This window comes from Mchenga conophoros, linkage group LG11, assembly GCF_057382185.1.
Source record: "Mchenga conophoros isolate Kocher_MC1m ecotype Shallow Benthic linkage group LG11, M_conophoros_male_GT1.1, whole genome shotgun sequence".
Lineage (NCBI taxonomy): Eukaryota > Metazoa > Chordata > Actinopteri > Cichliformes > Cichlidae > Mchenga > Mchenga conophoros.
Window position 1 is genome coordinate 30,057,924 of NC_140536.1, and position 23,757 is coordinate 30,081,680.

Below are 23,757 nucleotides of genomic sequence, written 5' to 3' on the forward strand. Positions count from 1 at the left end.
ACACCACAGCACTTTACAGGAAGGGCCAGAGTCGTCTCTATTTTTTGAGGCGACTGAGGTCCTTCAACATCTGCCAGAAAATGCTGAGGATTTTCTATGAGTCTGTGGTGGCCAGTGCGATCCTCTATGCTGTTGCATGCTGGGGGAGCAGGCTGAGGGTCGCAGATGCCAACAGACTTAATAAACTGATCCGTAAGGCCAGCAATGTTGTGGGGATGGAGCTGGACTCCCTCAAGGTGGTGTCGGAGAGGCGGATGCTGTCCAAGATAAAGACAATGTTGGATAACACCTCCCACCCACTCCATGACATGTTGGTCAGTCACAGGAGCTCGTTCAGTGAGAGACTGAGATTACCGAAAAGCACCACTGAACGACACAGGAAATCATTCCTGCCTGTGGCCATCTCCCTGTACAACGCATCCACTTAACACACTGTTTGCTGCTACAACTACACATGTTTCTTTTCCAAATATTTATTTATAAGTGACTTATGTATGTATGTATGTATGTATGTATATATATGTATATATTGTACTATTCTTAGTTAGCGTATTGTCTGTCTTGTCTTAATGTTGGTTTAAAATGGAGCACTGTAACAAAAAATAATTTCCCCCAGGGATCAATAAAGTATTCTGATTCTGATTCTGATTCTGATAATCCTTTCTGTCATCGTTGTATTTTTACTCAGTTGCATATAGTATTTGTATTTGTATTCTATTTTTATCTTATTGTATATTTATTTTATTTTATTCTACTGTATATAGTATTTTATTTTATTCTATTCTGTACAGTTGTGTACTGTATTTATTCTTATTGTATTCTAATTTTTGCCTCATAACTTTTGCACTGTCCACTTCCTGCTGTGACAAAACAAATTTCCCAAGTGTGGGACTAATAAAGGTTATCTTATCTTATCTTATCTTATTAACTGATTATGACCAACCCCTAATAAATTTGTGATCAAAAACGTTTTTCATTTTATATTTACTAAACATCTAAAAAAAATCACTACACAATCAGACGCACTATGCACATGTACTATATTCGCATAAAAAACTAATTACACTCAAAATTATGTCAAGTACATTTAAGTGCGTTTAAAAAGAACAGAGAAAACAAAATGAATGCATACAACAAGAAACAAAACAGTACTATTCCCTTAAAAGTTGTTCCTGCCCATAGAGTGAGCGGCGGAGGTGTGTACTGTCGTAGTGCTTCTTGTTATAAACAGAAGTAACTCAGGACCGATTGTTTTGGGTTTTTTAAGTTGTTGTTTTGTTTTGTTTTTTTAAGACTTTCTATACTTGATCTAATTAGAAGACACATACATATATTTTTACATGTATATGTTTTGTTTTTTATTTGTTCTGAGTTTAATTCCATCCCAGCTGTGAACCCATTATGTTAACCAGGAAGAGGCCAGGTAGGATTAGGACAGCCCTCTGCGGGAATGTGACTTAGTCAGCGTGCTCGGACTGAAGTTATGACTTTAATATGGCTGATAAAGGTCCGCTTTTAACTTCGTGTATAATTTTTTATCTGTCGATTGGAGGCGCGATATTCCAAATTTTTGAAGAAGGAAACTGGAAATCAGCCAGAGACCTCTATGTTAAAGAAAAGGAAGACATTCTGAAGAAATTTAACTTGACTAAAGAGAATCTGACTGAGATACTGAAGGTATGATGAACCCATCTCTATGTAAAGGTAACAAGTCGAGCTTTTGTTTACAGAGGCTTCATTTCGTTACATACTGTATTGCTTATCTTACATTCCAGCGTGGACATTAGAAAGGAAAGGAAAATGTCATTGCCTCCACATGTCCGGATGTATCAAACCGGTTTTACGTGATTTTGAACAGAAATGCAAACGTGTAAAGAGTAACTATCAAGCTAAACATTCTCAGAGGGAGCGGGGGAAGTGAAAATCCTCTTATTTAACAGCACAGAAAAGTTGTGAAACTTCAAACAAAACACTGATGTGTGCGCTGGGTGTGGAGCAGCCATGCAACATCAAGGACAGAACAAAAACATAAAGGCTGGCACAACGCGTGCCCGTCGGTAGCCTGAGCCTTTAGTTAAGACTTTGAGGAGTTGTAAATATTTCCAGTTATTCGGTTACAAATAAATAAGTAAAGTAGTAGCAGAAGTATTAGATTTATGTTTTTTTTTCTGGGACTGATTGATTGTGTTAACTTTCTAAAGGTAGTATCAGAGGCTGCCGGGCAAGGCGTGGCGATCTCCGGGGACAAGGATCGCAGTCCGTGGGACTGGGGGAGTTCTGCCATCTTCGCTGCCTCCATTGTCACCACTATAGGTATGAAAGACTCAGAAGTTGACACACTTCATGTTCATGTTGTAATAGCATCCACTTCTTCTTCTGGTTGCTGCCATTTCTTTGGCAATAGGGTTGACTCAGGAACGCCCAATCGACTTGCTTTAACAACATGTCTGGTCCTGCCACAGGCAGGCGATGTGTCCAGGGTGTACCCCGCCTCTCATATTCGAAGCTGGATAGGCTGGGATAATATTCATGTAACACGATGCCTCTTCACTAAAAGCTGCATTTCTCTGGGCCTAATTGTGATTGTTTGTTTATAAGACACATTATAAGCTTCACAACAGTTACTACAGGGATGAAGCTATGGGTACTCTGATGCTGTGACTGTTTCAGAACAGGAAATGCTTTGTCTCAAAAGTTGGGAAATTATCGTGATTTGGATCTGAAATGTTTGTGCACTGGAGTTTTCCTGCAAAATGTCCAATAAAGAACGTTATAAAGAGAAACCAGAGCATAACTGAGACGGTAAATCCTAATCCTCATTGTTTTTTAGTTCAAGAGTCTTCTAGGACTTTGTTTTCCATATATAAAGCAGCAGAGAGACAGACACCCTCCCTACTTTTCCTACACTTAGATTACACTTTATCAAAAAGGAAAGTTTTTTTTTTCTTTTAAGCTTATCATAAGGCTGGATCAGGTGACCATGAATACTCCCTTAGCTATGCAGCAACAGGGCTTGGCTGCTTGGGGCATCCCATGATACACTGAGGGTATTTTTTTCTTCATTCACTTTTCTTTTAACTCACTGTGTGTTTATACACCACCCTGGATTTAATCATTAGCTTTTATTGATCTGTGCTTCTCTTCCAAAGTGTTTCTTTTGTCCTATTTTCCTCTCTTCACCCCCAACCGGTCACAGCAGTTGGCTGCTCCTCCCTGAACCTGGTTCTGCTGAAGGCTCTTCCTGTTAAAAGGGAGTGTTTCCTTTCCACTGTTGCCAAGTGCTTGCTCATGAGGGTTGCATGATTGTTGGGTTTATGGTTGTTTTTCTGTGTTAGCCCTGCAACAGACTGGCAGTGTGTCCTGGGTGTACCCTGCCTCTCGCCCTGTGGTAGCTGGGATGGGCTTCAGCCCTCCCCGTGACCCTGATAGAACAAACAGAAGAGGAAAATCTTCCTAAAATACTTATCACATCATGGACTGGTGTGATTGAATATTTTCTCACTGTATCTACAGGTTATGGTAATATTGCCCCCAGGACAAAAGGTGGACGTATTTTCTGCATCCTTTATGGTCTGTGTGGGATCCCTCTGTGTCTGGTATGGATAAGTGAGCTGGGTTCATTCTTTGGAGACCGGGCCAAGCGTCTGTCTGGGGTGATGATAGACAAAGGCATATCAGTGGTAAGGTCTGACTAACAATTAGTGTTTATCTGAAATTATGAAGTTTCAGTGTCAAATAATTTTTTTTTTCCTCTGTTTTGTCAGAAAAAAGTCCAGTATACCTGTATAGCCTTGTTCCTTCTATGGGGGCTGTTGGTGCATCTGGTGATTCCGCCGTTTGTTTTCATGTCCATGGAACAATGGACCTACTTAGAAGGTTTCTACTTCTCTTTCATCACACTCACAACAGTTGGCTTTGGAGATTATGTGGCAGGTAGGTTTTTACATTTGGCACAATTTGAATTTCTGAATTGAGGATATCCAAGTAATTTTAGCCCATAACTCATTTTAGGTGTAAATCCAGACATAAACTACCCCCGCCTCTACATAGTAGGTAAAGAATTATGGATTTGCATGGGCCTAGCTTGGCTGTCCCTGTTCTTCAGCTGGAATGTCCACATGGTAGTTGACGCTTCCAAAGTACTAAAGAAAAAATGGCAAAAACGCAGGCACAGAAACTTCTATCATGAGGAGCTAGTGTCTTTAGAGGACAAGCCACATGGAAATGTAAAGCCCAACGTTGTTGACATCTTTGGCTTCTTATCTGAAAAGGAGGAAGACTACAATACTGTCATAAAAGAGATTGGAATGAGAAGACACAAACCAGCGCCAGCAGACAAAATGAATCGCTCAAAGAGCTGCAGTGACCTCCACGGCACCTCTATCCACAACTTGGAGCACTCTCCAAGGCGCAGACGTATGATCAGTATCAGCGAAGTATTCCTCAATGCAAAGGCCGAGGGGGACAATGACACAAAAGACGAGATGCTCCCGTTATTGCAAGAAAGCATGGGGGACCCTGAAGTGCGTGTGGAAACTGACGAGGAACAAAAGGACAGCTGTGCTGCTGATTCAGAAGATTGTGATATTGCCCTCAGTGGACCTGCCAAAATAGAAGAGGAAACTGTAGAGCATCCTGATGGGGGGGAGACTAGGTTTAGGATTTCCAAGGTGGCTGAAGAAGAATTGCTGTTGGAAAACGATGAGAAAGGGTAAAAGAATTGTCCAAAGGCGTATGCTGCTTTAATGTACCGAGAGAACAAAATGTGGAAATGACACTGCATATGGCATCTACAGGAACAAAAGCTGACAGTCGAATGGTTTCCTGTCTTACAAGGTCACTATTTTTTTATAAATGGCAAAAAACATGTTTAATTTTTTTTTTTTTTTTTTTTTCATCCCTTTACAACATTTGTATTCATTAAGCAACAGTGATCAACGGCATTATTTTAGAAGACAGTATAAGGCTTTGTGGAAAACAGAGCCAATAAGCAACTTTCCCTCATAAGGAGCTGCTACACTGGAGCCCATAAGGACATGGCCATCATCCGCGTACTCCATGCTCACCACTGGCTGCTTTGAGTGAATATTCTTGATCCGGAGCACCTGAAGGACACATTCATAAAATGAATAGGTAAAAATCTAGCTGCAATGTTTTTATTTTATTTTTAAACAAACTAACCTCAGAGCCAGGTGGATCTTCAGGATCATAGCTTGACAACTTCATGGCATTTGGGTGACAACCCAGCCATACGTCACCTGTCTTGTGGTCCACCTCGATGTTGTCACAAAGTGATCCAACAGCTACAGACTGAAAGCATCACATGTTGTTTACATGCTGTAAATGAAACCTGATTATTCTGTCCTTGTGTATGACGTTAAAGCAACAATCCAACCTTTTTTTTTTTTTCTTCTTGCAACAGAACTTCTTTCTTATTCAGCAGAATTAAAACGATTAGTGCTATTTTTATGTCTACATGTTAAATATGAAGCTACAGTATTATGAAAAATGTACAGGCAGCTGTCACTGATACCCCTCAGCCTACTAGCAGATGTACCTATGGTATACATTTTTAAAATTCTAGGCTACAGGAAAGTTAATCTTTGACCTCGAGGTCATTGAGATTTAAACTCGTTTTTACTAGATTCACCTAAGGTATCGTACGTCACCTCATTCTCCACTTGGGCATCCACTCTGCCCACAGGACGGGGTGATGACAATACCCCCTCAACCTCTCACGGCTGAGGGGTAAAAACTGCAACACTAGGCTGGGCTTAGCTTCACATTTAGCACGCAGATATGAGAGTTTTGGGTTGTTGTTTTGTTTTTGTTTTTTGTGACTTTAGAATACACAACACTATTACCTTGATGTACCTCAATTGTTCCCCTTCTTGCCTTTCAAAAACATCTATGTCATGATCCATAATATCCGAAACGTATATGTACCTGTGTTTAAAAAATAAAATAAAATAAAAATCATGTTACAATAACAAACTGTAAATCTCATCCCACTCCTTTTCAAGAATCTAAATTGTGTTTTATATAGAGATGTGGATGACAATTCGATGTCTTCACTTAATTTACAATGTATTCTGTTATTTCTGTTGTATTTCTGTCTGAAATAAAACAGACATTTAACTCAATCAACACATACATGATCAGTGATTGGTGTAACGAACTGAGATTAACCTTTTGTCAGGAGATATGTTTATGCCGTTTGGGGACCGCAGACCATCGGCCACCACCCTCACTTCGTGTGGACTGTAGAACACCACGTCACACCAGGTTAAGTCCAAAAAGACAGTAATAAGCAGAAGTGCATCACTGTGAAAGTAGCGGTCATTTGTGGCGTAGAAGCTCTCCACTCCGACTGCAACAATGTCATTCACACTGAAAAACATGGGGAACAACAAGCACACAAAGCGTTTTATAAAACGTGCCTCAGTCACACAAGCACTTTTTTCCCTATGCTTTTTATCTAACATTTGCATACATTCATGCTCTGATGGATGCATCGGAGAGCAGCTTGGGGTTAGTATCATGCCCAAGGACATTTGGCACACAGGCTTTACATGATGGGATGAGCCACAGCCACCCCAATAAATAAGGCATTAAAAGGTTTCTCATACAGTTCATACCTGTGGAGTAAGGGGTGGGTGATGGTTTTTATGTGCACGAGTGTGTCTTCCTCAACATAACGAAAGATCTCTACTTGGCTGTTGTGATGAGGGTGATTGACCACAAACAGGTACACAGAGTCATCTGCAGAGAAGAAGAAAAGTCTTGTCAACCCTGCTGTGTGGAGGAAACGTAGGTTTCCCTTAGTGTTTCAGTCATGTTTGTGCTCAGGGAAATAAACAACAACTAAAATAGCTTATTTAAAAAAAAAAAAAAAGAAAAGGCAGACACGCACATACACCAATTTAGGCTGCAGACTCATAGTAAATTGTCACCTTCTTTCCTTCCCTAAAGCAGTAAGGAGCAATTTACTTTTTTTATAGCCTGACCCAACAGGATCTTATGCTTAAGTAAGGGGACAAACTAAATGCAGACAAAATATCAAAGCCTCACAAAACTCCCTTTTACTACACAGAGATGTTTTTGGCACATATAGGAAAATCTCAGATATGTGTCAAAGACACTGTAATGTAACCGTCTCCTCTTATTCGTTTATCCAAAACCTGTTATCAAGTAAAATGAATAAAGGCAACGAAAATACTGATCATATTTGCATCATTACATTAATTAAAATTATTAATAATATAGCTGTAAACATAAGGCCCCAAATTTCTTTATGCATTTCACTGTCACTGGGCTTTAACCTTTGGCATCTCACACTGTTGATACAAAGTATTCTGCTCATTTTAGACAATATTCCAGAAAAGACTGGTCCACACAATAGGATGTTTCATAAAGCAGATGGATATGCAACACATAATCACTAGCCAGATGAATCCAAAATTTATACTAGACACTATGGTGAACATCACCAAGCTAATACCAGTGAAAGATATTAGCAGTATCATGCTATAGGGGGTGTTGTTCAGAAGCAAGGGGCAAGTCCTTGAAGAAAACTTGGATGAAGGTACAAAAGTCTTAAGCCTATGGCCATGGAGAACCTTCAGCATGAAGAACCAAAGACTACAGCCAAGACAATACTAGAGGAGCTTCAGACGTGTTCCTGAACAAGTCTGGGAAGATCCATTTGGAAAATTAGATACATTTCCAAAACCTACATGTGCAAAGCTTGTAACCAAGACGACTTTAGTTCATTTATAAGTCACAGTAACAGTGTAAGGTATACTGCCCTAAATGTACTATGACAGAATGCACAGTCACCACTCAAAGACCCATTCATGTCATTTAGTCCAGAATTACTGGCATACCAAAAAATACCCCCTCCCCCCCCCCCCCCAAAAAAAAAAGACGACAAACAACATGGCTCACAGACTTTCCAGAGAAACAACAATATTACACAAAATTAGCTGCAGTTAAAAGCTGTGTTACATTCTATATCTGCCTTATGTAAATACAAGTACTGTGTGTAGCACGTGGGTGTGCAAAAAAACAAAAACAAAACATCAGCCCTTCTAACTTTACAAACCTATGCATGCGTGCATAAGGGTACAATGAAAAAAAACAACCCGAATACATTTCTGTTACTTAAAATAATAACAAATTTGATGCCATTATTCACCTGCTTCATCAGTGTATGCACTAATGCCATGTGGGTTGAACGAGCTGAGGTCCAGTTCTCCGCTGATTTGCAGCTCCACTGGCGTGGGTTTCGGGTGCAGCAGATCCAAAACATACATTTTCCCTGGTTCATCAGAAAACGAATGTAATCCAGGAAACTTCAACCCCTGAGCCGTAAACACTACATGTTAGAAACTTTTCTAAATGTGGGGCTTTGCTCAAGAGGTCATCACACAAACAATTGCCCATGAAATTAATAACGTACCGTACTCATGAAGGCCAGTCCATCTTTCAGTATGGTGATATCCTCTGCCCCATATTCTGTACAAACAAACAAATCAATAAATATTTTTCCCCTTCTCAGTTCTTACAGAGAGCACAGTCTTATGTCATGCCTTGGTGACGCATGCTCTACAGACAGTTGTGTGAACTTCAGACCCTTCAGCTAATGCCACATATTAAACGCAGTTTAAAGGTGATTTTTCACGATGCAAACCCCAGAACGAAGATACGAGCATAAATACAAAGATTACATACCAATATTCTGCAAATAATGACAGCTGAGGTGTTTCACTGGAATCTCTCTGGAAGCAAGCATGATTTCCCTGCGGAAGAAGTTTACAGAGCCATTACAAAGAAGCAGTACAAATCAGTATTACAGTTTGAAAGTCTGCTCGAGAAGCCCAAGGATACATTTGTTAAGTCTTTCCATGAAAACATTGGCCACACTTCAACGTGCTTTAGCAAACAACAGCTGTGAACATTTACAATCTGTGCTGCCAATCCCCAAATTTAATGCGACATATGACGTCAGATTTTCTTGTCGGAACAGAACTTACTTCAGTTTAAGGAACCTGTGTCCACTGAAAACTGCAAAGGCAGCAACAGCAACAGCAAGTAGTACTTTCTTCATGGCAGCCATGTTTATAAGTGTCAGGGGTTACCTATGGAAGTGCCATGATTTTCAATGTGCATTAACACAACTGCCCCAAAGATGGAGACAGAGTGCTAAAATTAGTTTGATCTGTTAAAATTAGAAACAGCTGCTAAGACTTAAAAAAAAAAAAAGAAAGAAAGAAAAGAAACCATGTTGTTGTTGTTGTTGCTTGTAACAAGTCAAGGTAGCATTAATTTTAGGATATTTATAACATAAAATATTTGCCCAAAGAAAGAAACAAAGTTTAGTGAATATAAATCATAGCTACACACGGTATATGAATAATGGATTATTTATGCAGCACAACCTAAAAGCTACACTGTATCCGAACACACCGCACGTACGTGTGCACTGCTACCATCAAATCTCAGTTGGAAAAAAATCATGGTGTATTTTTTTTTTCTGTTTCGTTTTATTTGCACACACATAGAATCAACAACAACAACAATAATGTACAGTTTAAGAATAAGAACAACCACCTTCCCTATAACATGAACAGGTAAGCAGCTGGAACAGACAAGTTACATACAATCATTTACAAATATAATAAATATATATTTGTGCTATTAGAAATAAACATAGTTTTTAATTGTTTTTGAAAGAATAAAATGCAGTTGTGAACTGAAGAACTGGTGATAGTTTGTTCCAATAAAGAGGTTCTCAATATTGATGTGTATTTTGCTTTCTGCATAAGGGTAAATAAAAATCACCATGGTGTCTTGTTTAGTAAGTATGTACATCTGAAAAAGACATAAAAGAAATGTTGCAAAACAACTAGTAAATCACCAATTAAATATACATACTTCTACATAAAAAGAGATATGCAATATGTATTCACATTAAATGTTGTCAAGATTTAGTATTTTACAAAAAGAGGAAAGTCTATTTGAAAAATTCATTATCTGCAAAAATGTCTTTTGAATTAATATAATTTTATGAAGACACAGCACCCCAAACACTATTACAATATATTATGTGTGGACAAATTAAAGTATAATACAATATCAACACACAAGCACAATTTATGAAATGCAGTACTCAGAATACCAATCATGTTCATTAACTTTCTGAGAGAATAACCGAGAAGCCTAAGGACAACTTTGTGAAATCTATATCAGTATAGACAATGTTGGGACATCCTGCTAATGAGATGATGGATGGTGTCCTGAGGGATGCCCCCTCCCCTAGAGTACGTCGGGCCCTCAGGCCACCCTCATGAAGTTTAGTTACTGTTGTCCATCTAGTGCACCTGTTCTTAATCTCATTAACAAGACCTAATCAATATCCCAGAAGCGATGTGATGCTATAATCTGATTAAAAGGTGTTCCTTTATCTCTTTATTTTTGGGGCAGTGTGTATACAGTGGGAGAAACAGTTATGTGATTCCCTGCTGAATTCCTAAGTTCTGTCACTTACAAAGGCATAAACAGTCTATGCCCCCCCCCAAAAAAACCCCAAAACTAAAAAAACCCCACACTACATACAACTTTAAAACTGACCTGCATGTCATTGAGTGAAAAACGTATATGATCCCCTAAAACCCAGGAAGAATTCTGGCTCCCACCGAATGGTTGCACGCCCATATGGCACATAGATTACAAACACTCAATCAAGCAATCAATCACAAAAAGCACACCTGTCCACAGAATCAATTTCTTTAATTCCATCCAATCAGCAAGAAGGTGACAAGTGTTGGTGTTGTTATTTGTAGATGGAAGAAATATAAAATGACCATCAATCGCCCTCGCTCTGGAGCTCCAAGCCAGATCTTGCCTCATGGGGTGAGGATGATTGTGAAAAGGGTGATGGATCAAATAACATTCCCCCCCCCCCCCCCCCATGTTGACAAATGTGCATTTACTTACTGGGGACACAGTGGACAACTTCATTGTGGAACCACAACAAATATATTTATTAAAGTTCACATTTCACCTTTTATTTAAAGCCAAATACAGACAGTCACAAATTATCAAATTAAAAACATTATTTTCATAATTGTTCCAATTATTTAACAGTGAAGCAAATATCTTGATAGTTCAGTCATTTCTGTGTCTAATACCACTTTTGTAGGCTGAACGCAGTGCAGTATAAACTGTCCCAGTTGAGAACAGATACAAATATTTGTTTTCCCTTTTTTTTGTCCTTTTAAACACCTGAATTGAGATTTTTTTTTTCCCCTCTCATGTGTTAAAGTGAGTGGCAGTGTTTGCTTTCATCGTCTACTGTAAATCACAGCACAAGGCTTTGTGGAAAATAGAGCCAATGAGCAACTTCCCTCCATACGAAGCGGCTACCGAAGAGCCCATGATCACATGTCCATTGTCTGCATACACCTGTGTAACCACAGGCTGATCAGAATGAACATTCTGGATACGGATGATCTGCAAACATACAAAATCATAAGATGTTAAACATAATCAGATCAATCTCTACAAATGGGTGCATGTGCTGTTATATAGTGAGAAAAGAAACACAAATAAGAAGAAACACCAGACCTCTGATCCTGGTGGGTCTTTGGGGTCAAACATGAGAGCCTTCCATGCATTAGGGTGACAGCCTAACCAAAGGTCACCATTTTCAGGGTCAACCTCGACGTTGTCACAGAGTGTACCCACAGCAACAGACTGGTTAAATGTGAAACGAAAGACTGCAATTACACACACACATATATATATATATATATATATATATATATATATATATATATATATATATATATATATATATATATATATATATACACAATCCAAGACTTTAACTCTGCAAGTACTTGCAGTGAGCATATTCAGCGTTTGTATTTTCTTTTAACACCAAATGTAGATATATTTAATACATGACTTTTTTTAGACTAAATAAATAGCACAATAAATTTTTAAGCAATAATTTGGGGAAAAAATGCTGGATATGCCAAAATGATTCAAGTTAAAACTCATATATGCAAATTTATATTAATTTTTAAATAAATCAGTTAGAAGGTTCAATTAAAAACAACAACAACAACAACAAGAAAAAATAAAACACTTTTTTTTTAATTGAATTTTTATGTAATGATTTTATCATGACCATAATTAATTTATGGTTCAGCCTTAGTTCAATTCAAGCCACAGACACGAATCCCTTGTGGCAAGAGAACTGAAAGGGACTTTGTAAATATAGCAATATTATTTAAAAAATGTTGATAAATTATCAAAGTATTTTTCGATGGATTTAAATTTTTTAAAAAACTGTCAAAAAAGCAATTCCACACTGTTGTGGTAAGTCAGTTTTATTAGCTACCTTGACGTTGGCCAATGAATTGTCTTCTTTCCGCTCCAACACGTGCACTTTTTGATCAAAAAATTCTACGACATAAATATACCTATAAAAGAGAGAACGTTAAAATAAAGACATTCAGATATTTGAAACATATGTAACCGTGTGCAAGGGCCTCGTGATCATTCTTACCTTTTGTCTGGTGACATGTTGATTCCATTTGCAAAGAAATAACCCTCAGAGACCACTTTTACCTCCTCAGTACTATAGTACACAACATTAGCCCACGTCAGAGGCAGTAAAGGCTCCACAAATACTTTCAGGATTTCTTGGTTAAAATAGTGATCATTTGTTGCATAGAAGCTATCCACTCCCACTGCAACAATATCATTTACACTAGAATAGAAAGGAAACAAAAAATGTTTTGTCGTGTTATTATACATTAACATGCGCATGATTTGTATGGAACTATATTATGACATGAGATGGTCGCACAAATATTGTTTAAGGCTGACTATTCAGTAAATCTCAAATGTCATTTATAACAGAAATTTGTCATATTACTTTACCTGTAGAGAAGTTCATGTTTAATGGTTTTCAGGTGCTCTAGGGCACGGTCCTCCTCCACAAACTTGAATAGCTCCACTTGGCTTTTTTGTTGAGGATGATTGACAACAAACAGGTAGACTGTGCTATCTGGAAAAAACAATAAGAGAGGCAGAGAACAACAATAATGTCTATAAGGCATGTGTGTGTGTGACTGTGTCAAAGTTGAGGAGCATGCAGAACTTGAAATTAAATAAAAAGAAAATTATCACTAGGCTTTGCAAACACACTCATGAAAAGCCTGGCTATTCTTACTGTACTTACATGGTACCACCTGTAAGTATCACAGCAGGTTTGACCACATGCTTGGCAAGCACACACAAGCAAAAGAAAAAAGTAAACATTGTCCTCAGTGCCCTAAGTTGAGCAATAAATTGCAAAGTTTACTCAAATCGAGGACATCAGACTTTTTGCCTTCCAGATGCCATTCTGTGGACACTTGCATGCGATGTGTGCAAACGCATATGAACTGTAGGGTTGTTTACCACTTGGATCGATGTATACACTGATGCCATGAGGGTTGAAAGAGTCAAGATCAAAGTTCCTTGGCATGCGGAGCTCTACTGGTTTCATCTGAGAATCCTGTAGATCAAGCAGAAATATCTTTCCAGGCACATCTGAGGAAGGCAGTCCAGGAAACTTCAGACCCTGCACACACAAAGCATGAAAAATACTGTAATTATACAAAGTGTAATAACACTAGCTACATTATAAATTCCTGATGTTATTAACATTCTTATTACACACGATTGCTATGGGCTTTAAGACTGTTAACCTAAGAGGTGGAGATTTGGCTGCTTTACAGCAAAAACAACTTACAGTGCTGATAAGGGCAAGCCCGTTTTCCAGGATCGTTATATCCTCCGATCCATAATCTAAAAGCACAATATTCACATATTGTTAATTTTTCTGGTTTCTAGTCTGCATGAAAGTATCGGCTGCATTTTCTTGCATGTTGGCTTACCCAGATTTTTGAGTGCAACACAGTTGGGGAGGTGTTTCGGGACGATCTCTCTAGTAGCAAGGCACCTTTTCCTGCAGAGTTTGCATAAAAAAAAAGTTATTTTGAAACAGTCCGAGCGCACAAAAGTGCTTCGACATGAACGCTATCTGTAGTACCTGAGGTTGATAAATCTCTCTCCTAACAGCACCGACAAGGCAGCTACAAAAAGTGAAATGTATGCGAGCTTTCCCATTTTGAAATCTGGAGGAGGAAAGGTTTTCCAACGGACTTAAAAACTGCAACAGCGGGGCGTTCCCGAAATGCTGCATTCATGACAATCCGAAATACCGCTTCTTACCATGTGAAATAAGAAATGCATCGCTTATATATATATATCGCATTGTGAATCTCTAAATTTGATAAACACGTAAATTTGCTGTAGATCCAAAGAGTTAGCATCTAAAAGACAGATCTATGTTGTTTGTGCGCATGAAAGTTGGGTATTTTGAAAGTTGACAGATGTTGCATTTTTTGCCCTTAGTAGACCATGAAGTGCACACAGCCTGCAGGTTTGTTCCTAATATTCTAAACACATTCTACCAGCAGAGTTGCCTCATGATTAACATTTGGCCTCTTGACTCTGCACATGCAATGGAGTCACCTTTGTGTGTAATATGTACCTTTGTGAGCCCTCTGGGAACATCCAGTGCACCTGTATGGGATTATCTTTTAGTAAATTTCACTTTCTGTAAGGGGATATGTACTCACTGGTCACTTCATTAGATACACATTTTTAACCCCTTGTTAACAGCTAATGAGCAAGTCACATGGCAGCAACTCAGTGCGTTTAGAAATGTAGACCTGGTAAAGATGACCTGCTGAAGTTGAAACGGAGCATCAGAATGATGGAGAAAAGTGATCTAAGTGGCTGAAAGCGGCATGGTTTTTGGTGCTGGCCTGATTATTTCACTAACTGCTGGGATTTTCCCACACAACCATCGCTAGAGTTTACAGAGGATGGTTTGTAAAAGAGAAACTATCCAGTGAGGAGCAGTTCTTTGGGTGAAAATGGTCAGAGGAGAATGTCTCAAATAAACGCCTGTTTCAGCCAAAGTATGCAGAAGAGCATTTCTCAACACACAGCATGTTGAAGACTGAAGCACATGGGCTAAATCTACACTACTGGCTGCCACGCCTGTGAGCTAAGAAGAGGTGCAGTCCCAAGAAGTAATTTCCGTCACCGAAATTGCTGAATGCACGGGGGAAGGTTTAAAAAGTGTATTGACATTAAAAATGTCTTTTTCAAGAAAGATCTGGCCAAGATTGCAGTAGAAATTGCAACAAGTACAACCCCACCATTCTGCAAAGATATCTTATGAGCCAAAAGAAGATTGGACTGATTGTAATGCAGCTACAAACACACAGAGTGATGAAGATTAAACAGATCGTTCTTTATTTTATATATAAACTCTTCATAAATCCTGCTGACTACAGTCTATTTACTAAAATATGCTAAATGATTACACATAAAAAACACAATTTCTGGCAGTTAATCAGTTGTTGGTATAACACATGAAACTGAAAAGAATATGGCATTATCAACATGAAAGCATGGATCCATCCTGCCTTGTATGGGCGGTTCAGGCTGCTGCTGGTGTAAGGGTGTGGGGGATGTTTGCTTGGCACATTTCGAATTATTGTTTAACTGGCACAGCCTACCTGACCATGTCCATCCCTTTATGACCACAGCGTGCCCATCGTCTGATGGCTGCTTCCAGCCAGATAACGTGCCGTGCCACAAAGTTCAAACCATGCCGAACAGTTTCTTGAACATGACAATGAGTCCATTGTACTCACATGGCCTCCACAGTCACCAGATCTCAAATGAATAAGCAACTTAATGTGATGGAATGGGAGATTCTCATCGCGGATGTGCAGCCAACAAATCTGCAGCAATTGCGTGATGCTCTCACATCAACACAAAGCAAAAATCTCTGAGGAATGTTTCCAGTACCTTAATGAACCTATGCCATATAGAATTTTAAGACAAAAAAGGGCTCAACCCAGAACAAGCAAGATGTACCTAATGAAGTGGCCGGTAACTATGCAAGTCATGCTGACTCACTCTCAGGTTTGCTGCTGTTGGTTACAGCATGATCAGGGCTGTGAATGCAGGTCCTTCCCACGTTTTAGACAGAATTAAAAACAAGCAAGCAAACACACAGAAGTCTTAATTAACAGTAATGTGAATATGAGTTGTGTATAATTATGGCATTGGATAGTTTTACTAATGTTTCTTAAGGTCAGCTATTCAATAAATCTCATATATAGCTTTTAGCAGGTTTGTAGTAGGTAAAGGGAAGTAGAGAAGTGTTTTTATGGTTTTCAGGTCCACGGGGGAAGTGGTGGCCTCCGAGCAGCCTGAGGATAGTTTGGGCCTGCTGTGAAGTGTCAGTTTAACTAGTGACATAGCAAAAAGGAGCGAGTTGACAGACCCCTCTGAATTCATAAATCAGGTGTGACTCTCTTTCTCCATGCTCCCTGCACTAATGGCTTGCTAAACTTCTCTCTCTTCCTGGCCTTTGAAAAATCTGCACTCACACCACAGTTTGGAGACTAATGTTTGCTTTTGTAATCTGGACAACCTTCCTCCCAATGCAAGGTTTCAGCATTAGGCTGTTTTTGAACCAGTAGTGAAGATAACCATTTAAAAGCCTTCTATCGCCACTCATTCACATTTTCAGTGTAACTGGACTGAAAAAAAGGACTATTTCTCTATTTTTCTTTTTAATAACAGCTACCCAAACTATGACTAAAGGGACTTCTTTTAGCCACAATAATCATATATTAAAAATAAGATATTGCCAGTTATAAAAACATGGGGTTAGCTTCCAAAATTAGCAGCCTGGTGATGTTTTTTCTTTTTTTTCATGAACAGAATGGCCTGCGATAGTCAGAAATCCCAGCCTAATTCATTGTTTTATTCCACACTTGCACTGGGGCGTGGTCCTCGACAAGCTCAAACAGCTCTACCTGGTTCTGAGAATTTTATCTGACAAATGATAAGAAAAATATAATATGGAAATAATCTCAAGGGGTGTGTGTGAGCGATTACATATGTATTCATTTGTTCTCTCCCACACAGAGGTTGCCGTCAGGTATTTCGAACCCTTACATTCTAAAAACACACCTATATCCACTAGTCCATCTAAAGGAAACCTAATATTAGGTGTAAATATTCATTCAAGTAAACTTTTCTTGCAGTAAACAATGACTATGGTGTTTCCATTCATTGACACATACCTACATGACCAGCCTGATGTACTGGTGTATATTCAATAACATGTAGGGCCTGCAAAACCCTGTTTAAATTGTTTATTTTTGAAGTTGTTTTCTGTAGGTGATGACCCCTCCCAACATAAAACAAAAAAGTTACAAAATTGTCTATAATCAAAATCATGTGTAAGAGACTTCATAAAAAACAAACATGAACACATACATACACATACAGAAGTGAAGTAACATAAAATTGGCAAACTATTGACCCTGTGAAACTCAGCATTGGGTGCATGCAACCTGACAGTAACTGTAGAATATCTACAAAAAGTCCAATTAAAGAACGATAGCGTCTAACAACTTCAAAACACCTACAACTCCTGCACGTTACATCGTGTGCGACCAGCGAGCGCTGTTGGGTGGGGCGCGCCAGATTCCTGACTCTTGTTTCGTAAGTCGTGTCAAAGGTTCACAGTGTAATACAGCAGGATCCCCGTCAAACAGTTTCAAGAGCAAGACTGTATATTTGAAACATACAAAATAAATTTTTATTATCCATTCTCTTCAGGTCTACATCTCATTAGGATTTCTAGACAATAGCATTGTCAAGTAACACACCCAAATTAATTTCTAATAATTCTGACAGGTGCAACAATACATTTCTGTCAAGTCCAGGTGTCAAAATAGAACTGAATGTGAAAAGCAATTTAAATCTTCTTTGTTATTTTTCCAACATAAAAGGGGGAGCCATGGCCCCGGGTCGTAGTGAGAGCTACGTGGGTCATGGCCGTGGGACACAAACACGGGTGAGGAAGTGGCTTCAGGGCTGGGCCCCGGTGGCCGCAGGGACTTGTGTGGCCAGGGTGTTGGGGGCGGGGATGACGGGTGATCCAGCAATGTTAGCCATGGGCTGTGTGGAGGACATTGAGGTGATGCCTAGGAAAGGAAGAAGGATCATTAATCACCCAGAAAATGCACAATTACAGAAAGGAGGGAGATCAAAGAACGGGCATCACGATGGGCTGGATCTTACACCACAAGTAAAAATATTCATAATCACAAAGTTCAAGCCAGCTAGAATAATACAGGTGTTTTCAAAATGTTCCATAGTTATAATATACAATCAGCACACATCTTCGTACACACGCATGCTGTTAGGTTGCTTCAATTTGTTTCAACTGAACTTTTCTATTTTCAAAAGGAAAAAGTGTGAAGCTGTCCAGGTGCCATTCTGAGAAAAGTAAATATGAGCAACTCCTGCAGAGCATGCCTTAAACACACCTGCAGCTGATATTATTATGTACCAAAGTTACCTGATGCAATCTATAAGAAATGTTGCCACATTACTAATCAGAAAATCACAGCTCTAAACGGTGATGTACTTTATTAATGTTTTTTAACACCAGTGCATAACTTTAACTGCAGCCACTGTCAGCAGGTGCTCCTTCAAAAAAAAAAAAGTCACACCTCTACTTTACAGTAAAGGGCTAATTATAGATATCTAACAGAGGTCATCTATCTTCTAGATAATTCTTTGCAAAAGCATCGTGCAGCTAGCAAGACTGTTGTCTGTAAGTGCATGCCACTTTGAACAAGATTACTCACCGGCCATCATACTTGAGGAGCTGACTGGAGTGGAGCTGGCAGCCATCCCTCCAGGAGTGGCCCCCCTTCCCTGATCTTTTACGATGGGATCTGAGAACAAACATGTATGTAAGCAACCACAAAATGTTTAAAAAAAAAAAAAAGCAATACATGCAGAGACAGGAAATACAAGACTTACAGAAGTAAGGATGATCCATGGCCTCTCTGGCCGTGAGGCGGGCTTGATGGTCGTAACGCAGCAGTTTGTCAAGGAAGTCTAGAGCCTCTGTACTGACTAGGTGCTGGTTCTCGCTGTGCACAAACCTTTCCCACCTTTTGCGGGAATGCCTAGAGGCAAACAATTGGCCATTGAGATTTAGTCATAAGCCAAAACACTCAATGGATGCTTTATTATGAACAAGCAGCTATGATCTTTTACCTTCCCAGAATGTCATTGAACCGTGGATCCAGCTCAATGTTGTACTTGTCAATGTAGTCATACAGGTCCTCTGTGCCAAGTACTTTTGCAATTCGCACAAGCTGCAAAACAAAAAAAAATACAATTAATAATAATAAAAAAAGCAGTTGGATTACATGAAGCATTTGTTTGACCATGGTGTGTACAGACCAATAATTAATGGTGGGAGAGTACAAATACAGGACAACACATTTTGTTATATTAAGACTGGGCATGTTTGACACTCATTCTGTTCATTCTGCTTTTAATCATAAAACTTATCAAAGCACGCTTAAAGGAAAATAATTTAAAAACCTGATGATAGTAATTATTTAAGAATCAGACATTATTTTTATTTAAAAAAAAACCCCAAACAAACAAAAACATGTGAGCACAGAGTGGAAGTAGTACAAAGTGAACACTTGAAATATAAAATGATGAGAGAAAATAAACAAAAAATAAAAAATAAAAAATGAAAATTTGCTACATCATACCAACAAAAAAAAAAAAAAAAAAATTAAAAAAACCAAAAAAAACCAAACCATACAGTTCCAGTGGTTGATTTTCTTATCAGTCACACATATTTCCAGAAAATAAAAGCCCACGCGAATAAACGTGTAATTTAACCTTTTACTGTGATTCAGTATTTTTTTATTAGCAACGACCAAAGGTTTCCTATTTATCGATGGTGGTTTACTTCAACTGGGTGGAGCATCTAGAGAAATGATTAACTGATCGTAGCACAGTCATCGTTATGATAGCTTTTCCTTTGAAAGTATATGAATCAACCTTGTGACCCTTAAACTGGTTTGAAATGCTACGACTGTTTCAGTAAGTAAGAAATACCGATATGAATCATCTGTCGCTCGCTGCATTTTGATATTATAATTCAAGAAATGGAATTATGCTAGATGAATTAATGCTGATAAATACAACTGAAAACTGCATTAGCAGGTGATCGAAAGCTAAAATGTACAAATAATCAAATATGGAATACTAACGTTTTATAAGAGAGGTTCAATAAAGGATCCTAACTATTTAGTTACAATAAAGAGGACTTGATGCTAGGCTTCAATTTAATGGACTACTTTAGCATCTTGACCTTAGTCCTAGTGTAGATAAGCAAAGCTTCTAACATAACTGACATTACAGACGGGATTAAACTGTGTCATGACGTACGTCCTTAGATATGTCGTCATGGCTTGCACCCTTTGTTTTTTTCCTGGTTCATTTAATACATCAAGCTGGCACAAAGTTAAGAATAAACAAACCCTGAAGCAATCGCTGCTGGTTTTCCACACAAGGTTATGATGACACCAGCGCCTGCTCTGAGAATACTAGTGTGACTGTGTAGAAAATAAAAATACTCTGTATTGTGGGGAAAAAAAAAAGCTCTGCAGCTCTATTTTGGCCATAAGGTCCCTGACCACACTGACAAGACTATATTTAAAGAACAAAAACAAAAAAAGATCATACCTGATCATAGTTGTCATGACCATGAAAGAAAGGTTCCTTCCTGAAGATCATGCTGGCGAGCATGCAACCCAAACTCCACATGTCCAAGCTGTAGTCATACATCTACAAATAATATAAAGACGGGCACTGGATTGAAGTGGCTTCCTGACTTGATTATATATTGAACACAGACATTTATTTGCCTCTACATGCAGATAGTAATATAAAGAGCTTCACCTGGTAGTCTACCAGCAGTTCAGGTCCTTTGAAGTACCTGGATGCCACTCTCACGTTGTATTCTTGGTTTGGATGGTAGAATTCAGCCAAACCCCAATCGATTAGACGGAGCTGAACAAGAAGAACAAGTCAGAATATGCTGCAATAACTGTATCGGGCTACAAGCCTAAGCAAATGATAATGACAATAGCCAACATAATAATACAATACCTTTCTATGTTCATGATCAATCATTACATTGTGTGGCTTGACGTCTCTGTGCATAATTCCCATACTGTGGCAGTAATCCAGAGCCTGCCATTAAAAATTTTTTTTAAAATAAATAAATAAAAAGATATATATTGATCTAACGTTTCCAATATAACAGAACAGCTGGTGCAATCCACATGTACGAAAAACTGCTTACCTTTAAGATTTCGTACATGTAGAACCGTATGTCAAAGTCGGACAGAGTTTGATACAATTGCTGTAAAAGAATAAAAAACAAAACAAATTATAGGCAGTTTGGGGAAAAAATAGTAAGATTAACATTTCAAAATTAGCAGTCCACAAAAACACAACATCATTACCTTGAAGTCTGTGTTGTTGACATGTTCAAACACCAGAGCTGGGGTCCGTGACTAAAAGAAAAAGGGAAATGTGTGTTTTTGCAAAAAGTCTTTCGCGTTTAAAAGCCTCGAATTATTTTAAGTAGAAAAACAGAACATTACCACAGGGTCCTTGACGATATCTAACAGTGAGATGATATTTGGACCACCCCTCAAATTCTCCAGGATCTTTATTTCTCTCTTGATTTTCTTTTTCTTGACAGGCTATGGACAGGGACGAGGTCTCATGAGGCTTATAAAATCTCAACTGAAGTGACAAGGTGAAATCCACCAACAATCAATCGATAAACATCCATACCTTCAGTATTTTGACGACCACTTTTTCATTGTTTGTGATGTTTATGGCTTCAAACACTTCACTATATTTGCCTCTCCCTAGTTTTCTGACTAGCTGATAGTCGTCTTGGTTGCTGGGGAAAATTTTTTTTAAAAGTCAGAGTTAAAAACCTAAGGAAAAAAAACAAAACTAAACCAAGGTCACCAACAATAACCCCTTTTCCTTACCCCCATTCAACAACATGGGACTCATAGTCCCAGTATTCCCGAGGTCTCTGTGTGTTTACATCAGGGTAAACTCGAGAGCGGCTTGGAACAGGGCCAGACATATTCTACAAAGGGTCTTCTCTAAATCTCCTGAGATGAGACAGAAAAAGGACAAATGATATTATACAATAAAGCTCTATTAAAATCACAGGGGCACAAATGTGCAAGACAAATACATACTGATGGTTACATAAGCATTTTTGAGTACTGGTTTAGCATTCCAACTGTTATAAACAGCCTTGTATATAAAATGTTGGCCAAATATTGAAATATAAGACAGCACAGCATACCTGGGAGGTTTCCTCCAGGACAATGGTGAAAGGTGAACTGAAACAAAGTTGGCTGAAATGCCTCTACGGTAAGTAAGCTACATAGGAAAACAGACAAAAAAAATATACACATATATATATTGTTAAAAACCATACCAGTTCTTGGCATTTATTAAATATTACAGGAAGAAATGATGAGCAATGTGTAGCAAAAAGTTTAAGACATATTTAGACTCAATGGTAGCCTGATTAAAACTTTCAAAAGAAAAATGTGAATATTCCCCACACGCTACAGAAGAGCAGTAATAATATCTTAAGTAAAACAGAGCAATTTTAAAGTAAAACAGACACGTTTAAACAAAACTAAGGATAGCCCGGGGATGTCTAGTGTGTGGAAATGTGCTGGCGTATAAAATGGAGCAACCTGAATGTTAAATGGGGGCATCCAACCAGTCTAATCAGGAGGTACGGGGTTCAATACAGTCATCACTGGGGGCTACACCAAGCCAGTATCTCCTGTTGAAACGGGGCAGAAATGTAGGTCAATTAAAATCAACAGTATCAATCAGGAAAACACGAGCAGTGTGCTAGCCAACGTACGCCAACCACTATATAACGTTATTAAGGTTATGTCAAATTTACGAGCACACGAAGAGCATCCAGTCGACAAATGATCTATCTGCTACGAGACACGCGTTTAGCTGGAGCCAGTTTGCCCGCTTAATACTTTGATGAAGAGGTGAAATGTGCGCACAAGCCTTCTGTGGCCCCACAAGGCCTACTGTGGAGCTAAGAGATAGCCGGGCAGCTGGCTTACATGCTAGTTAGCATTAGCTTCGCCAACTGCAGAGTAAAAAAAAAAGCCGGGTACAAAGTCACAACAAGCTCTCGACCACACTATGGGTCTGTAACGGAAAGAAAATAATAATTCTGCGTTAAAGTAGTAAAACGACTTCCCAATTGCCCATTATTAAAGTGGAACTTCACAAAAAGCTTCGAAAAAATATATTTCTTAAAGCTAAAAAGTGCTAAGCTAACAAGCTAGGGGAGTGAATAGCCAGCTTGGCTGGCGAGGCAACTGGCTGACAACGCCTTGAAAAAACACCCTTGAATCACTGTGATCGAACAGCAGAATGGCGTCGCGGCTGTGTTACTTATCCATAGCCTTTCCTCGTGTGCATAGCACCCACAAATAGCTCTAAACCAACGAATATTTGCGATTAAATAACCCGATTACCTCTCAGCGTTGTTGGGACGTCAATATGGCGATGCTCGAGATCAAGAGCTTAGTGCGAACAGCCTCTCCTGCAGGGGGCGCTCTCTCTTTTCCTTTTCATAGGGAGACTGTAACTCAGTCTGCCACCAACAGGTCTCGCTAGAGGAGGAAACTTTGA

At 38.8% G+C, this 23,757-nt stretch overlaps 4 protein-coding genes across 5 annotated transcripts; 1 reads left to right on the forward strand and 3 right to left on the reverse strand.

Annotated features, from left to right (window-relative positions):
- Window positions 1–1,023: 1,023 nt before the first annotated feature.
- On the reverse strand, window positions 1,024–9,189 carry LOC146564530 (serum paraoxonase/arylesterase 2-like). The gene is made up of 9 exons (XM_085292401.1): window positions 9,036–9,189; window positions 8,734–8,801; window positions 8,462–8,517; window positions 8,198–8,363; window positions 6,639–6,762; window positions 6,190–6,390; window positions 5,865–5,946; window positions 5,182–5,310; window positions 1,024–5,105 (listed from the first exon to the last, which is right to left on the reverse strand). The coding sequence occupies exons 1-9, from the start codon at window positions 9,116–9,118 to the stop codon at window positions 4,944–4,946; spliced, it is 1,071 nt and encodes a 356-aa protein (XP_085148527.1). The 5' UTR covers window positions 9,119–9,189; the 3' UTR covers window positions 1,024–4,943.
- LOC146564531 (potassium channel subfamily K member 5-like) lies at window positions 1,181–4,978 on the forward strand. The gene is made up of 5 exons (XM_085292400.1): window positions 1,181–1,677; window positions 2,202–2,313; window positions 3,514–3,680; window positions 3,765–3,933; window positions 4,012–4,978. Exons 1-5 carry the CDS (start codon window positions 1,495–1,497, stop codon window positions 4,713–4,715), a joined length of 1,335 nt encoding a protein of 444 aa, XP_085148526.1. The 5' UTR covers window positions 1,181–1,494; the 3' UTR covers window positions 4,716–4,978.
- A 1,832-nt stretch (window positions 9,190–11,021) lies between the features above and the next one.
- Window positions 11,022–14,229, reverse strand: LOC146564532 (serum paraoxonase/arylesterase 2-like). Its single transcript, XM_085292403.1, has 9 exons — window positions 14,111–14,229; window positions 13,956–14,026; window positions 13,811–13,866; window positions 13,477–13,639; window positions 12,955–13,081; window positions 12,578–12,781; window positions 12,410–12,491; window positions 11,629–11,757; window positions 11,022–11,514 (listed from the first exon to the last, which is right to left on the reverse strand). Exons 1-9 carry the CDS (start codon window positions 14,185–14,187, stop codon window positions 11,353–11,355), a joined length of 1,071 nt encoding a protein of 356 aa, XP_085148529.1. The 5' UTR covers window positions 14,188–14,229; the 3' UTR covers window positions 11,022–11,352.
- Window positions 14,230–17,294: 3,065 nt separating this feature from the next.
- Window positions 17,295–23,753, reverse strand: LOC146564533 (casein kinase II subunit alpha-like). Of its 2 annotated transcripts, none has more exons than XM_085292404.1 (15): window positions 23,601–23,753; window positions 22,788–22,879; window positions 22,385–22,461; window positions 22,056–22,184; window positions 21,850–21,961; window positions 21,654–21,755; window positions 21,513–21,563; window positions 21,350–21,409; window positions 21,154–21,237; window positions 20,944–21,054; window positions 20,728–20,829; window positions 19,234–19,334; window positions 18,994–19,142; window positions 18,816–18,905; window positions 17,295–18,146 (listed from the first exon to the last, which is right to left on the reverse strand). In XM_085292404.1, exons 4-15 carry the CDS (start codon window positions 22,154–22,156, stop codon window positions 18,031–18,033), a joined length of 1,179 nt encoding a protein of 392 aa, XP_085148530.1. In that variant the 5' UTR covers window positions 22,157–22,184; window positions 22,385–22,461; window positions 22,788–22,879; window positions 23,601–23,753; the 3' UTR covers window positions 17,295–18,030. The 2 variants fall into 2 exon arrangements, with proteins under 2 accessions (XP_085148530.1, XP_085148531.1); XM_085292405.1 differs by lacking the exon at window positions 23,601–23,753 and adding an exon at window positions 23,006–23,542.
- Window positions 23,754–23,757: the final 4 nt, after the last annotated feature.

What these genes read in the sequence shown, in the direction of transcription:
- LOC146564531 (XM_085292400.1), top strand. Translation starts at nt 1,495, where the DNA reads ATGGCTGATAAAGGTCCGCTTTTAACTTCGTGTATAATTTTTTATCTG. An exon ending in ATCTGACTGAGATACTGAAG is followed by an intron (nt 1,678 to 2,201) that starts GTATGATGAACC and finishes AACTTTCTAAAG; the next exon opens with GTAGTATCAGAGGCTGCCGG. An exon ending in TAGACAAAGGCATATCAGTG is followed by an intron (nt 3,681 to 3,764) that starts GTAAGGTCTGAC and finishes CTGTTTTGTCAG; the next exon opens with AAAAAAGTCCAGTATACCTG.
- LOC146564530 (XM_085292401.1), bottom strand. Translation starts at nt 9,118, where the DNA reads ATGGCTGCCATGAAGAAAGTACTACTTGCTGTTGCTGTTGCTGCCTTT. An exon ending in TCATTATTTGCAGAATATTG is followed by an intron (nt 8,518 to 8,733) that starts GTATGTAATCTT and finishes TTGTTTGTACAG; the next exon opens with AATATGGGGCAGAGGATATC. An exon ending in AACATATCTCCTGACAAAAG is followed by an intron (nt 5,947 to 6,189) that starts GTTAATCTCAGT and finishes TTTTAAACACAG; the next exon opens with GTACATATACGTTTCGGATA.
- LOC146564532 (XM_085292403.1), bottom strand. Translation starts at nt 14,187, where the DNA reads ATGGGAAAGCTCGCATACATTTCACTTTTTGTAGCTGCCTTGTCGGTG. An exon ending in AAACATGAACTTCTCTACAG is followed by an intron (nt 12,782 to 12,954) that starts GTAAAGTAATAT and finishes TTTCTATTCTAG; the next exon opens with TGTAAATGATATTGTTGCAG. An exon ending in ATTCATTGGCCAACGTCAAG is followed by an intron (nt 11,758 to 12,409) that starts GTAGCTAATAAA and finishes ACATTTAACCAG; the next exon opens with TCTGTTGCTGTGGGTACACT.
- LOC146564533 (XM_085292404.1), bottom strand. Translation starts at nt 22,156, where the DNA reads ATGTCTGGCCCTGTTCCAAGCCGCTCTCGAGTTTACCCTGATGTAAAC. An exon ending in ATATCGTCAAGGACCCTGTG is followed by an intron (nt 21,564 to 21,653) that starts GTAATGTTCTGT and finishes TTTTTCTTTTAG; the next exon opens with TCACGGACCCCAGCTCTGGT. An exon ending in AACTGCTGGTAGACTACCAG is followed by an intron (nt 20,830 to 20,943) that starts GTGAAGCTCTTT and finishes TATTATTTGTAG; the next exon opens with ATGTATGACTACAGCTTGGA.